Source organism: Budorcas taxicolor, chromosome 12, assembly GCF_023091745.1.
Source record: "Budorcas taxicolor isolate Tak-1 chromosome 12, Takin1.1, whole genome shotgun sequence".
Classification (NCBI taxonomy): Eukaryota; Metazoa; Chordata; class Mammalia; order Artiodactyla; family Bovidae; genus Budorcas; species Budorcas taxicolor.
In genome coordinates this window covers 25,196,668-25,212,800 of record NC_068921.1, presented here as the reverse complement: position 1 = coordinate 25,212,800, position 16,133 = coordinate 25,196,668, and the positions used below count along the sequence as shown (strand labels likewise).

Sequence of the window (16,133 nt, the reverse complement as noted above, 5' to 3'; positions counted from 1 at the left end):
ATAACGCGAAAAGCATTTTACTACGTAAACAAGTGCAGTCTACTCAGGAGAAAACCAATCGAACTCTAAATTACACACCTTAAAGACAACACTCCCCACCACATGTCAATGTAAAACATTTAATTTAAAAATGTTGACACTACAATATATAAAATAGCTATTATAAATGCACATAGTGTATTCTATAGCTGCCAGGTTTACTTTTTTTTTTTAAGGAAACTGTAAGTTACACTGTGGTTAAGACTTGTATCTTCACCCTTGAAAAAGCCCACATTCTATCACAGTGATGTATGGTTAGACTTAACAGCCCCAATTGTTAAACACTTGGATCAAGTCATAACCAGTTTTATTGCAAAAGGACCCTGTACACATTTATCAATTCTAGTACCTTAATAGCTACCCAACAAGTCATTAACATACAGAAACATGCATCATGAGAAGCAAGAAATATCACCCATCCCTTCTGCATATTAGCAACTTGTCACTCCTGAGCAACAGTGCTCACATCACTGAGGTCTGTGAGGTCTGTGAACAGTCACTTTTCGCAGTCATCCTGAGTGAAAGATGGAATGACTTAAGTACAAATGCAACATATTATAAACAATTTCTTACAAAAAAAGTCACAAATTAAACCGAAGTATTTTACAGAATTTACTACAAAACACCATAAAAACTGCCTTCACTTAAGCTCTCTCTCCCCGTATCCGGCGAGCCAACTGGATGTCTTTGGGCATGATGGTGACTCTCTTAGCGTGGATGGCACACAGATTAGTATCTTCAAACAAACCCACCAGGTACGCTTCGCTAGCCTCCTGCAGCGCGCCGATGGCGGCACTCTGGAACCTCAAGTCGGTCTTGAAATCCTGGGCGATCTCCCTCACCAACCTCTGGAAAGGCAGTTTCCGGATCAGAAGCTCGGTGGATTTCTGGTAACGACGGATTTCTCGAAGCGCAACAGTCCCGGGCCTGTAGCGATGAGGTTTTTTCACCCCGCCGGTAGAGGGGGCGCTTTTCCTGGCCGCTTTGGTGGCCAGCTGCTTGCGGGGCGCTTTCCCACCCGTTGACTTACGAGCAGTCTGCTTGGTTCGGGCCATTTTCTTTTACTTAATGCCGAAGTTTTAGGCCGCTTCTCCGACCACCGCGCCGCCGCTGCTGCCCAAAGAGCCGCAGTAGCTGAAACACTGGACGAACTCTCTCCAACGAACGACCAAACCGCTCTGCGCCTATATTTGATTTCTTTTTGAGTTAGTTTTCATCCCAAAACATTAATCTCCGGAAGTTGTTTGAGGATGGTCAACAAGGCCAGACGCAGTGGGAACCTCCTCCACCCTCAGTCCAAACAGTCCTATTTCTCTCCTAAAAACAAACAAACAGGATTATCTGGCTGTGCTGGGTCTCAGTTGTAGCATGTGGGACCTAGTTCCCTGATCAGGGATTGAACCCAGGCCCCCTGCATTTGGAGTGTAGAGTCTTATCCACTGAACCACCACAGAAGACCCCTATTTCTCTTTTTTAAGAGGTTTCTCTGACTCCTGAGACAATGTTCCACATCTATCCTGAATAATGACCATCAGTTCAGTTCAGTCACTCAGTTGTGTCCGACTCTTTCCAACCTCATGGACTGCAGCACGCCAGGCTTCCCAGTCCATCACCAACTCCCAGAGCCTACTCAAACTCATGTCCATCGAGTCAGTGATGCCATCCAACCATCTCATCCTCTGTTGTTTCTTTCTCCTGCCTTCAATCTTTCCCAGCATCAGGGTCTTTTCTAATGAGTTGGTTCTTAGCATCAGGTGGTCAAAGTATTGGAGTTTCAGCTTTAACATCAGTCCTTCCAATGAATATTTAGGACTGATTTCCTTTAGGATGGATTGGTTGGATCTCCTTGCAGTCCAAGGGACTCTCAAGAGTCTTTTCCAACACCAGAGTTCAAAAGCATCCATGCTTCAGTGCTCTGCTTTCTTTATCGTCCAAATCTCACATCCATATGTGACTACTGGTAAAACCATAGCTTTGACTAGATGGACCTTTATTGGCAAAGTAACGTCTCTGCTTTTAATATGCTATCTAGGTTGGTCATAGCTTTTCTTCCAAGAAGCAAGCGTCCTTTAATTTCATGGCTGCAGTCACCATCTGCAGTGACTTTGGAGCCCCCCAAAATAAAGTCTGTCACTGTTTCCATTGTTTCCCCATCTATTCGCCATGAAGTGATGGGACTGGATGCCATGATCTTAGTTTTCTGAACGTTGACTTTTAGGCCAACTTTTTCACTCTCCTCTTTCACTTTCACAAAGATGCTCTTTAGTTCTTCTTCGCTTTCTGCCGTAAGGGTGGTGTCATCTGCATATCTGAGATTATTGATATTTCTCCCAGCAATCTTGATTCCAGCTTGTGTTTCAGCCAACCTGGCATTTCTCATGATGTACTTTGCATATAAGTTAAATAAGCAGGGTGACAATATACAGCCTTGTACTCCTCTGCCGATTTGGAACCAATTTGCTGTTCCATGTCCAGTTCTAACTGTTGCTTCCTGACATGCAAACAGGTTTCTTAGGAGGCAGGTCAGGTGGTCTGGTATTCCCATCTCTTTAAGAATTTTCCACAGTTTGTTATTATCCACAGTCGAAGGCTTTTTATTGCGTAGTCAATAAAGCAAAATAAATGTTTTTCTGGAACTCTTGCTTTTTCCATGATGCAGCAGATGTTGGCAATTTGATCTCTGGTTTCTCTGCTTTTGCTAAATCCAGCATGAACATCTGGAAGTTCATGGTTCACCTACTGTTGAAGCCTGCCTTAGAGAATTTTGAGCATTACTTTGTTAGTGTGTGAGATGAGCACAAATGTGGGGTAGTTTGAGCATTCTTTGGCATTGCCTTTCTTTGGGATTGGAATGAAAACTGACCTTTTCCAGTCCTGTGGCCACTGCTGAGTTTTCCAGATTTGCTGGCATATTGAGTGTAGCACTTTCACAGCATCATCTTTCAGGATTTGAAATAGCTCCACTGGAATTCCATCACCTCCACTAGCTTTGTTCGTAGTGATGCTTCCTAAGGCCCACTTGACTTTACATTCCAGGATGTCTGGCTCTAGCTGAGTGATCACACCATCGTGGTTATCTGAGTCATGAAGATCTTTTTGTATAGTTCTTCTGTATATTCTTGCCACCTCTTCTTAATATTTTCTGCTTCTGTTAGGTCCATACCATTTCTGTCCTTTATTGTACTCATCTTTACATGAAATATTCCCTTGGTATCTCTAATTTTCTTCAAGAGATCTCTAGTCTTTCCCATTCTATTGTTTTCCTCTATTTCTTTGCATTGATTGCTGAGGAAGGTTTTCTTATCTCTCCTTGCTATTCTTTGGAACTCTGCATTCAAATGGGTATATCTTTCCTTTTCTCCTTTGCCTTGTGCTTCTCTTCTTTTCTCAGCTATTTGTAAGGCCTCGTCAGACAACCATTTTGCCTTTTTGTATTTCTTTTTCTTGGGGATGGTCTTGATCCTGCCTCCAGTACAGTGTCACAAACCTCTGTCCATAATTCTTCAGGCACTCTATCTATCAGATCTAATCTCTTGAATCTATTTGTCACTTCCACTGTATAATCATAAGGGATTTGATTTAGGTCATACCTGAATGGCCTAGTGGTTTTCCCTACTTTCTTCAATTTAAGTCTGAATTTGGCAATAAGGAGTTCATGATCTGAGCCACAGTGAGCTCCCGGTCTTGTTTTTGCTGGCTGTACAGAAGAGCTTCTCCATCTTTGGCTGCAAAGAATATAATCATTCTGATTTCGGTAGTGACCATCTGGTGTTTTGTGGGGAAAAAAAAATCACTTTCTTTAAACTAATACAATGTATCTGTCGCCTAAAATAGAATTGGCTGCTACTTCTCTTTCTGAAGGGCTATCAGGAAACCTAAGTAATCACTAGAATTCTGAAATTTGAATACATATAATCTTTTAACTGTGGCTTATGTGATTCATACAGCATTAGAGAAATTAGCTTGACAGTCTTCCTTGCAGAAAAAATTCAATTTTCTTTTGGTCTCAGTTGCATAAACTGGAAATTTGCTGAAGGGATTTTAGCAAAAGACAAATCTATCATTATCACATTAGGATTTAATAGAGACAAAAATGGGACCATTAGTTAGAAACTACAGCATAGAGTATATTTTAGCTGTTTATACTTTCAGTGAAACTACGTTAAACAAGAAAATCCCTACTGGAAATAAGATTTTAGAGTAGCAGGATAATTTCAGGATCTATTCATTCCATCCCACTTGAGGGTTTTTTTTTTTCTTTAATTTTTTAATGAAATTCTAATCGTTATTAATATGGAAATGCTAATTAGTCTAGGAGTAATTTAAAATTTGCCCAAGCCCAAAGAGATTGCCTATTTGGCAACTTAAAAAGAAGAAATTTTCCTTTGTAGCTATTCATTTGCTTCCCTGGTGGCTCAGACAGTAAAGCGTCAGCCTGCAATGAGGGAGACCCAGGTTTGATCCCTGGGTTTTGGAAGATCCCCTGGGGAAGGAAATGGCAACCCACTCCAGTACTCTTACCTGGAAAATTCCATGGATGGAGGAGCCTGGTGGGCTACAGTCCATGGGGTCGCAAAGTGTCAGACACGACTAAGCGACTTCATTTTTCTTTAGTTTGCAAAGACATCTTGCATTCTTGTCAGGAAAATACTGAGACTTGATAGAAGATCAACTTTGATGATATAAGCAGTATATAGTACTACTATAGTAGTACTTTAAGTAATACTACTAGTACTACTATACTAAGTACTAGTAGGGTACTAGTACTGGAGGTAAAGAATAGCTCAGCTGGTAAAGAATCGGCCTGCAAGGCAGGAGGCCCTGGTTTGATCCCTGGGTCAGGAAGATCCCTTGGAGAAGGGATAGGCTACCTACTCCAGTATTCTTGGGCTTCCCTGGGGACTCCTTTGGTAAAGAATCTGCCTGCAATGCGGGAGACCTGGGTTTGATCCCTGGGTTGGGAAGATCCCCTGGAGAAAGGAAAGGCTTCAGTATTCTCCATTTCAGTATTCTGGCCTGGAGAATTCCATGAACTGTATAGTCCATGGGGTTGCAAAGAGTTGGACACAACTGAGTGACTTTCACTCACACTTCACTTGATGATATAAAAACGTTGAGATTTTTCTGCAAAACAGTAATAATATAGGCACTGGGTACCAGGAATATCAATCCTACCCTAGCACTGAAAACACTTAACAGGAACATTTCATAGCTTTATAGGTTAACATGTTGCTGCTACAACAAATTATCACAAATACAGTGGCTTGAAACAGCATACATTTATTATCTCACAGTTTTGGAACTCAAAAGTCCAAAATGAGGCTTATAGGGCTAAAATCAAGGTCTCCACAGGGCTGGATCCTTCTGGTACCTCCAGGGGACAGTCCACTCCTTGCCTCTTGTAGTTTTTAGAGGCTTCCCACATGCCTTGGCTCCTAGTCATTTCCTCCCAATCACTCCAGTGATCATCATCTTCTGGTTTCTCTTATAAGGAACTCTGTGATTCCACTGGGCTCACCCAGATAAATCCAGGATAATCTCTCCACCTCAAAATCTTTACCTTAACCATATTCATGAGGTCCTTATACCATGTAAGGTCTCTTTTACTATTCACAGGTTCTAGGGATTATGCTGTGGGCATCTTTGGAGCATCATTATTCAGCCTACCACATTCTCAGGTCTCATATTAAGTCCCAGTCTATTTAAGTCTGAGAACATCTCAAATGGAGAAAAAATGAAATGAAGATATTTTGTAAACTCTAGAAAGATGATACCCATATTAATAATTAATGCCATATATCTAGTTCTGTGGGTCTAGGAAAATCTCACCCCAATCAGAAGAGCTTCATTACTCTTTATTTTTCAGCTTTACTGAGATATGACTGACATGAACAACATAATTATTTGACATAGGGATACTTTATAAACCTATGGCAGAAAGCAAAGAGGAACCAAAGAACCTCTTGATTAAGGTGAAAGAGGAGAGTGAAAAAGCTGGCTTGAAACTCAACATTCAAAAAACGAAGATCATGGCATCTGGTCCCATCACTTCATGGCAAATAGATGGGAAAACAATGGAAACAGTGACAAGACTTTATTTTCTTGGGCTCCAGAATCACTGCAGATAGTAACTGCAGCTATGAAATTAAAAGACACTTGCTCCTTGGAAGACAAGCTATGACAAACCTAGACAGCATATTAAAAAGCAGAGACACTACTTTGCCAACAAAGGTCTGCATAGTCAAAGCTATGATTTTTCCAGTAGTCATGTATGGGTGTGAGAGTTGGACTGTGAAGAAAGCTGAGCGCTGAAGAATTGATGCTTTTGAACTGTGGTGTTGGAGAAGGCTCTTGAAAGTCCCTTGGACTGCAAGGAGATCAAACCAGTCTGTCCTAAAGGAAATCAGTCCTGAATATTTATTGGAAGAGCTGTCGCTGAAGCTGAAGCTCCAATGCCTTGGCCAACTGATGTGAGGAGCCAGTTCATTAGAAAAGACCCTGATGCTGGGAAAGACTGAAGGCGGGAGGAGAAGGGGACGACAGAGGATGAGATCGTTGGATGGCATCACCGACTCAACAGACATGAGTGTGAGCAAGCTCTGGCAGATGGTGATGGACAGGGAAGCCTGACTGAACAACAACAAACTTCACAAGCAGGTTAATTTACACATCCATTGCCTCATATAACTGCATTTTTTGGGGTAAGAATGCTTAAAATCTATTCTCTTAGGAAAGTTCAGTTACAAAAAGCTGTATTATTAACTCAGTCACCATGCTGTACTTTCAATCCCCAGAGCTTATTTATTTTATAACTGAAGGTTTGTACCTTTGACCAGCATTTCCCTATCTCCCCAACTCATCAGTTCTTGGTAACCACCATCCTAGTGACTGTTTCTGTGAGTTCAGCTTTTTTCTTTAAAGGTTCCACATTTATAAGTGAAACAGTACAGTATTTGTCTTTATCTGGCCAGTTTCACTTAAGATAACGTCTGCTAGATTCATTCATGTCGCTGCAAATGGCAGGTACTACTCATGCTGCAATTTCTTCTCAGCTGGAGATTCTCCTGAAACTCGTGTCAGTTATAATCAAGGATGTGAGTTGGGTGGGGGTGTGTCTGTCCTTGATCTTAAAAAAAGAGAAGATAACATCTCTACTGCCCCGAATGCTAGGACAAAGCTGCACAGAGAGTGGGGCTCAATAAATGCTTGCTGTTGAATGGGACTTCACACTGCTTGCTCTTATATCATCTCTGCTTCTCTACAATCAAGCCCTGTCCTATGCGGGAGCCAAGGGATCAGAAGTGAGTAAGAAATCACCAAAAGATGTGGTTGGAGCAGGAAAAATATCCTTTTTCTTCTACTTAAACCACAACATGTTCAGATATCGCAGGAAAAAAAAAACTTGTTCTCACCATTGCAGTATGCCAACAGTTCTTAAAATCAATGGCAGTTGACCCAGTTTGGAAATATGAGGGTAGATATTAACCGAATGGAACAAAGGGACTCGTAGGTAGGGAGTCAGTATTGAAAATGGTATATGGATTGGAAAAGGAATTAAAGGACAATGAAGTATTGACCAGGGGTGAAGCTGCTATTTGCTAATTAATACTATAGCTGTGAAATAAGAAAAGAAATAAAAGAACGTGATAGCAAGTAAGTGATGATTTCAGGATGAAAGACAATAGTACAGTGATTATGCAAGTGTTGGTTTTTACAGAATATCATGCTCATTAACAACTTTAAAAAGTGACAAGATTCAAGTACAGTCCAAAGCTGATAATTGATACTATAAATATCTTGTAACATAACTAAAAAGAAATGTGGATTTAACTATAGAAATGTAATTACACATAAGGATCACAACTTCTTCTGGGAGGTTGACCAATGGTGTTTGAAATGCTTCCAATTATTTTAAAATCTGTTTTTGGCTATAATATGACAAATTTGAGAAAATTTAAAAGTAATATTAAAGTTTTAAGGTATAAGTCAACCGAAATTCTAAAACTGCCTCATTAACGTTATTAAAATATGTGGAATGCTAATGTATTTTAGCATTCTATTATTTTAAAGCCCTCAGATCCAAAGCCCATAGATCCAAAATACAAGTTTATAAAAATCTCCCAGTGTGTTATAAAATGTCACCATTGGTTCCTTGGGTAAAAGGAAACTAGCTGTTCAATCAATTAAAATTTGAGCATGGTACTTACCCAATGGCTCAGTGGATAAAGAATCTACCTGCCAAACAGGAGATGCAGGGACGAGGATTCAATCCCTGGGTCAGAAAGATCCCCTGGAGAAGGAAATGGCAATCCACTCCAGTATTCTTGCCAGGAAAATCCCAAGGACGGTGGAGCCTGGAGGGCTACAGTCCAAGGGGTCTCAAAAAGTTGGACTCGACTGAATGGCTAAGCACTTTAGGAACAGAAATTCAGAGAGTCATCTCTTTAAGCTTTCCTTCATGATGAGTTGGATGTAGCTTGGAGGATCTCAGAGGAGGATGGATGCTTCTTAGGACATTAGATAATCATAGCTATTATTGCAATAGAAATATTGCCAAGGAAAAACTTGCTGGTGGGTGAGAATTACCTTGGATGAATCCATAGTCACCAGCTTTCTTAGGCTGAGAAAAATAAATATTACCAGTGGGTTTGAAGTTGAGGGAATTCTCAGGGGTTGATTTATTCAAACCAAAAGTGAGACTCATAAACTTGAAAATTAAGGTATTAATTTATATTGGGAGCAATAACTCAGGATACTTTGGTACCTTCCACTTGTTAAGGGCACTCTGTCCTGGAATCCACTGCGAGGAATAAATATGAAGCTGAGAGCAGAGGTGGAATAAAGGGAATGAGGGGTTGACCAACAATGAATGCTCTATGCAACACTGGAGACAAATCTATCTAGGTATCAGATCCTCTTCATCAACCTGCTGTCATCTCAGGTACCTGAAGGGCTGTCTGGTCCTTGACACATCACATCTCTAGTCAGCTCATTTGGGTGATGATATATACTTAAAATATTTTGAAGCTGACTGATCTCTTTATCATTTTATTAATTCTCTACATTTTTCATGTTGGATGACCATATTTTCTGATCTTATCTCTAACTTTTTAGACATTTTCTTGGACAGCTCTACAGACTGACATTCAATTGTATCCAGTGTTCAACTGGAAATCCCATCTTATGATTTACCTACCACATAGATGGCATGAAATATATCTAAAGGAAAATCTAACCATGTAACTGCCCAGCTTAAAAACTCTTCAGTAATTCCCTGCTGTTCATCTACTGAAATGGGCTTCCCAGGTGCTGCAGTGGTAAAAAAAAAAAATCCACCTGCCAATGCAGGACACCCAAGTTTGATCCCTGGGTTGGGAAGATCCCCTGGAGAAGGAAATGGCTACCCGTTCCATTTCCTTTTCTGGAAAATCCTAAAGACAGAGGAGACTGGAGAGCTATAGTCCATGGGGTCACAAAGAGTTGAACACGACCAAGTGACTGAATATGCACAAAAGCTTCCCAGTTATGGCAGACCAATTGCCTTCTGAGCTGACCCTTGCCTTTCTCACCGGCCCTGTCTTTAGGGGTGGCCCCAGCCCCTCTTTTTTTCATGCCAAGGCCATGTGAAATTTTGTTGCAGTTCCTCTAATATGTTACATGATTTCACTCCAATCCTCTCTGAACACACATGTATCCTCTTGCCTGGAATGCCCTTGATTCCCTTGCTGGCTTAGAAATACATTTTCTATTAAGTTGTCGCCAATCTCCTCAGGTTTCATAATCAATTACTCCCTCTTTTGTTCTCCTAAGGGTCTAGGATATGTTGGTGACAGCATCTCTAACATGGTATTTCCTGTCCTTATTCATCTATCTGTCCAGACAGTAAGCTGTTTGTTTATTTCCAGTGCCTGGCACAATCCCTGGTGAAAAGCAAGTACTCAATGAATGGTTGCTGAAAGCATGAATAAAAGTCTTACATTTCTAAATTTGCAGCCTACAGTACTGAAAGAGACAAAAAAAAAGGGGAGAAAGAAAGGCCACATGTTAAAAATCTTTGAATGATGAAGCCAAGGACTGATCATGTAACAGGAGAAAGGAATGTGATGGAGGAGAAATTTATGATGTAGATTAGATGCTTTGATAACCCTGCCAAATGTCATTCCCTAAATTATGTTATAATATTTGTATAGATTTATCCATATTTGCAAATTTCTTTGTTTGCTATTCATTCTTTTATCTCAGTTTTTCCTTGTGGAATAATTTTACGTATTTCTTAAGTAAAGGAAAATGTCTTTCTTTTGTTCACACTCCCGAGTCACATTTTAGCTAGGTAAAGTACTCTACCTTGATGTGACTGTCTCCCAGCATCTTGAGGATATGATATTTTTCACACAATTCTGGCTTCTATTAAGACCTCAGTTGATTGTCAATGCTTCTGTTTTCTCTCATTGTACATTTCTTTCTACTTATCCTATGTGGGATATATCGTGCTTTATTCATCTGATAAACATATGTGTGTGTGTGTGTGTGTGCTTAGTCATTAAATTGTATCTGACTGTTTCCCACCAGGCTCCTCTGTCCATGGGATTTCCCAGGTAAGAACACTGGAATGGGTTGCCATTTCCTTCTCCAGGGGATCTTCCCAACCCAGCGATAGAACATGTGTCTCCTGCATTGGCAGGCAGATTCTTTTCCGCTGAGCCACCAGGGAAGCCCTAAGATATGTATCATATATATTAAATTCCTTATATGTGTAATATGTATAAGAAATTATATATGTTAAGAAATAATATTAAAATAATTTATTGAGATGAAATTCATACAAAAAATTAACCATTTGAAGTGAACAATTCAGTTCCTTAACTCATATTTTAGAACATCATTTCTGCCCTATTCTGCCTATTATCTTTCAGGAACTCCAAGTAATATTCAATTTTTTTGTCCTATTCTCTATGATTCTGATCTCTCTTTTATTTTTCTCTTTGTGCTATATCATATGTAATTTCTTCAGTTCTGTCTTTGACCTCAATAAATCATCTGTGGATATATTTTTCTTGTGATGAGAACTTTTAAGATCTACTCTCTGAGCAACTTTAAAATATAAAATGCAGTATTATTAACTATAGTCACCATGCTGTTTATTACATCCATATTATTTACTTTATACATTTATACATTTTGACCCCCTTTATCCCTTCACCTACTCCCTACCCCTTTTTCTGGCATCCACCAGTCTATTCTCTGTATTCAAGTTCATTAAAAAAAAAAAAATTCCACATATAAATAAGATCATACAATATTTGTCTTTCTCTGCCTGACTTATTTCACTCAGCATAATGCCTTCAAGTTTTTTATGGCTGGATAACATGCCATTACACACACACACACAAATGTATACCACACCTTCTTTATCCATTCATTCATCTATCCATGGACACTCAGGTTGCTTCCTTCAATGACAAAATTTTTAATTTCAGAAGTTATTTTTGGTTATTTTCCAAATATCTTGGTCATTTATGATACTCTGCTATTGTTAACTCATATTTTTGACACCTTTAGAGGAATCACATGGAAACTGATGGCTGGCTTCTATAAACATTTATTTTACATTACCCATGAGACAATTGCAATATCGGAAGTTCTTTGGCATCTTATTCAGCCATGACTTTTTGCTCATGGTGACTCATTTCACCATTTTTAAAAATTTTTGCTGTTTTATGTTGGTGTCACTGGCAAAGTCCTTTAAATAATTCCTGGGGAATAAAATCAGAAGCTGGGTGATAAAGTCTAACCTTTTTTCTTTTTCCTATTGTGCTCAGTCTAGTGTCACTTGCTCTTAGGTGCTACATGCATTGGCCTTGAGCCTGGCACATCAGACCCAAGTTCCTTGGGTGAACGGCTGTGCAAGCACCTCAGCTCTGTGGGCAGACGCGCATTCTGGGACACTCTAGCCAAGATGGCGGGAGTGGCGCAGGGAAGGGCAGGTGCAGAGAGGGTGCACCCCTGGCACTGGGATGGCAGCCTGCAGAGAACAGCTGCACCACCCCCCTGAACCTCTCCCCGAGATCCCTATAAAGCAGTCCTGCCCACGGCCTGTCAGGGAGAGTGTGTCCTCTAGAGCCCAAGCTTCTGCCTCTTCTTCATTTGGTCAAAGAAGAAAGCTTTCCTTTGCTTCTGAATCTAATTCAGTCTTGTTCCATTGGCTCCAACAACACCGGGCAGGCAGACCTTGGTCAGGGACTGACTTGGGAGGCTTAGTAATACTGGGAGCTGACATTTGGCTGATTTGGAGAGTCCTAAATTCTGACTTGAGGGTATATTTTCCTATAGAAGGCCTGGATAATGGAGGTAGTGTGATTTGGAACACAATTCCAAGTGAAAGGGCCACAGTTAAAAATTCTCAGGTGGGAATTTCCAATTTTTATATTACTCTTTGACCCAGAGCAAGAATCAGAATACAAAGTTTCCCTGTTTTCTCCCTTTTCCCAGGAGACAGGGCCAATGTCTGCTGGTGCCTGGATTCTAATACTGCTTTGCTCAAGTCGAGGGTTTTCTTCTTATTCCAGAATGGTCATTAAAAACCTAAGGTTCTGGGGACTTCCCTGGCAGTCCAGTGGCTGAGACTTCATGCTCCCAAAGCAGGAGGCTCAGGTTTGATATCTGGTCAGGGAACTAGATCCCACATGCAGGAACTAAGAATTCACGTGGTTCAACTAGAAATCCCACATGCTACAATTTGGACTCAGCACCCAAATAAATAAATAAAATAAACAAAAATAAAGTATCAGCACAGTATACACGGCTCAGTGGTAAAAAATCTGCCTGCAATGCAGGAGACTCAGGAGACATGGGTTCAATCCCTGGGTCAGGAAGATGCCATGGAGGAGGAAATGGCAACCCACTCCAGTATTCTTGCCTGGAGAATGTCATGGAAGAGGAGCCTGGTGGGCTATAGTCCATGAGGTCACAAACAGTTGGACACGACTGAGCACATACATACACACACACACACACACACACACACACACACACACAGAGTATACATTATAAAAGGCTTATTAATCTTCCAATATTAAACTATAAATCTGCAGAACTGTCTTTAAAATAAAGAAAAACAAAAAAAGCAAAAAACCTATGGTTCTTTTTCCTATATTTGAGGTGTTTTTGTGGAGGAATAGTTAATTTTCCAGTATGTGCATTATCACTGAAAGGAACTATCATCTTTGACAGTGGAAACACCTCCTGGACCATTTCATATTAAACATATAAAGAAATCAGGAATTATGAGTTAACCATGTAAAGTCTGGTAATAATTTTCTTAGCAATTTTTGATAAAGAACAAAAATACAATCTAGTTGACATATGATACAAGTTGAGATATATAATGAAATTCTAAGAAGAGTTTTATTATAGGATAATACAGATACAGTGTTTATTCTAACATGATAGCCAAAAGACTAATAGTGCAATTTGGAACTTACTAATGAAAATCATTACTCAGATTGAAGCATTCGGTTAGCACCCTAAAAATCTATCTTTTTATATGTTGTTAAAGGAAATTGGCTTTGATCTATGAGTATGTATGTATGCATCAAGAGTAGTTCACAGTAGAACTGTCAGTTTAGATCATGAGAAGCCAACACGTATTTTTCCTTGGAAAGAATTCCACCAAAAAGGAACTGATTGGAGCTTAAAGGTCATTTAGTACAAGTTCCAGCTAACATGAAATGTGTGGTCAGTTCACCTCAGTTGAGTTCAGTCGCTCAGTCGTGTCTGACTCTTTGCGACCCCATGGACTATAGCCCATCAGGCTCCTCTGTCCATGGGATTCTCCAGGCAAGAATACTGGAATGGGTTACCATTTCTTTCTCCAGGGAATCTTCCCAACCCAGGATTGAACCTGTGTCTCTTGCACTACGGCAGATTCTTTACTGTCTGAGTCATCAGGGAAGCGCCACAAATAAGAGAAATAATATCAAACAGTCCTACATGCCCTTTTAATTTTCTTTCAAAAGCAAATTTAGATAATGCACTTTGTTTTTAATCTGTTCCTTTTTCTGGAGTGTTTTTCTTTGTCTTAGTAAATAAATAACAACAACAACAAAATCTCTGAAGCCTCTAAATATTCTATTTTTCTTAGAGCCTGTATGAAATCTCTGTAGTGTAAGTTAATTTGAAAAGCTTTGAGGATGTTTGAAATGAGTTTTATATCATTTCTAAAAACTGGCAAGGGAAATTATCTCTAAGATATCAATCTCATTGACTTGGCAGTTTTATTAAATTTTAATTGCGTTTTCAATATTTCCATTGTTGAGGAGTACATGTTCCCATAAGGTAATATTCAGCCATCTAGAGCTCGAGAAATAAACATATAATTTTCATAGAGATCCTTTAATCCTTAGACACTGGTTGAGCAATAACACAGAATTAAATAGAGCTGTCAGCACCGAATCTATGACGGAGTCATAGCAGGTGACCTGTGCTCTAGACAGAGGCGCTTGGGCCCTTGTGCAAGAGCAAAGGTATTTGAAAAGGTCACTGCTTCAAATCTAGAGTTCAGTAGAGACTTTAAGACAATGGGTAGGATTGATTCACAGCCACTATTAGAAGAGAGTAGATCAGAAATTCTGAGGACAGGAACTCACATTGTTCTTGTGACCTGTTGCAAACCCAATACCTAACAAGCTCCTGGCACACAGTAGGTGCCTAATAAATATTTTATGAAAAATGATGAGATTAATACACAAACAGGAAGGGGCAATAAAGCTTTATGGTTTTAGGTACAGTTCTGATTCTCAGCCAAGAGCCTTTCCATGAGTCCAGACTCGGCTTACTTATAGCTTAACAGAAGTCTGAGAGATTGTCAGAAAGAAAATAGCAATCATTATTTCACCTTCATTCTAAATATGTTCTAAAAAATACTTACATAGAGATTCAACGTGGATAAATATCAGGTTAATTTTTAAGAATCAGCTACAAAAACATAAACTAAAATGTTTGGTAATATATACATATATATATATTGCAAAACACATCCTAACAACAGCAAAAATATAATTAATTTATAAATTACAATTCAAACTTATCATGGTAAGGCATTGCATGCAAGAATATATTCATTCAAACCTTTGAAACAAATTTTACTTACTTACGTATTCAGCCGTGCTGGGTTTTCATTGCTGCGTGGGCTTTTCTCTAGTTGCGATGCACTGGCTTCTCGTTGTGGTGGCTTCTCTTGCTCCCGAGCATGGGCTCTAGAGCATTTGGGCTTTGGTAGGGCTTCAGTAGTTGCGGCACGTGGGCTCAGCAATTGTGGCTTCTGGGCTCTAGAGCACAGCCCAGTAGTTGCGGCGCATGGGCTTAGTCCCGCAGTACGTGGGATCTTCCTACACCAGGGATTGAATCCGTGTCTCCTGCATTGGAAGGCGGATTCTTTACCACTGAGCCACCAGGGAAGCCCTCATTCAAACTTTCAAAAATTTCTACAAATAAGTTAAAGATAGTATTGGGGGCTAGATTTGAGGTATTTTAGAGGCATATCTAGAAAGCTACTAAGGAAATCAGAATTTGGAACTATGCCTATTTCTGTTCTGAAAAACAGTATTTCATAATAGTAAAATAATTCTTATTTATTATATACAGAATATAATAAACTTCAAGTATTAAATTAAAAGCTTTTTCCAAAGATAACATGTAATGTATGCTTTTCTCCTCCCAAAGGAACATAGGAATGATCAGAAAAAAATTTTTGGTGTGCAATTTTGGTTTTACATAATTCAGATCCTTATTTTTTCCCCACAGTGCACTTTTAAAGTGGAAAATGAAGAGAGGGGTGATTTACAGCTCATAGGAACAACAACAAAAAAAAGATTAAACAAAGTCTTTTTGATCAATGATATAAATCAGAATTTAAATGGATATGTTTAAATGAATTCCACTCTGAAACACCTTAGAATACACTGTAACAGATGATTACTCAAATGAGTTAGAATTTGCATTTTATTTATCACATAAAAATCACTGTTATTGTTGAGCTGACAGATGGTCAGTCCTCAACAGATTGCGGTTTATTAGAAGGAAAGAGGAACATTATA

General features: G+C 39.5%; 1 protein-coding gene across 1 annotated transcript; it reads right to left on the bottom strand.

The window, feature by feature from the left end:
- Positions 1–521: 521 nt before the first annotated feature.
- LOC128057830 (histone H3.3A) lies at positions 522–1,211 on the bottom strand. Its single transcript, XM_052650324.1, has one exon. The coding sequence runs from the start codon at positions 1,092–1,094 to the stop codon at positions 684–686; it is 411 nt and encodes a 136-aa protein (XP_052506284.1). The 5' UTR covers positions 1,095–1,211; the 3' UTR covers positions 522–683.
- Positions 1,212–16,133: the final 14,922 nt, after the last annotated feature.

Coding starts and splice junctions, on each gene's coding strand:
- LOC128057830 (XM_052650324.1), bottom strand. CDS start 1,094: ATGGCCCGAACCAAGCAGACTGCTCGTAAGTCAACGGGTGGGAAAGCG.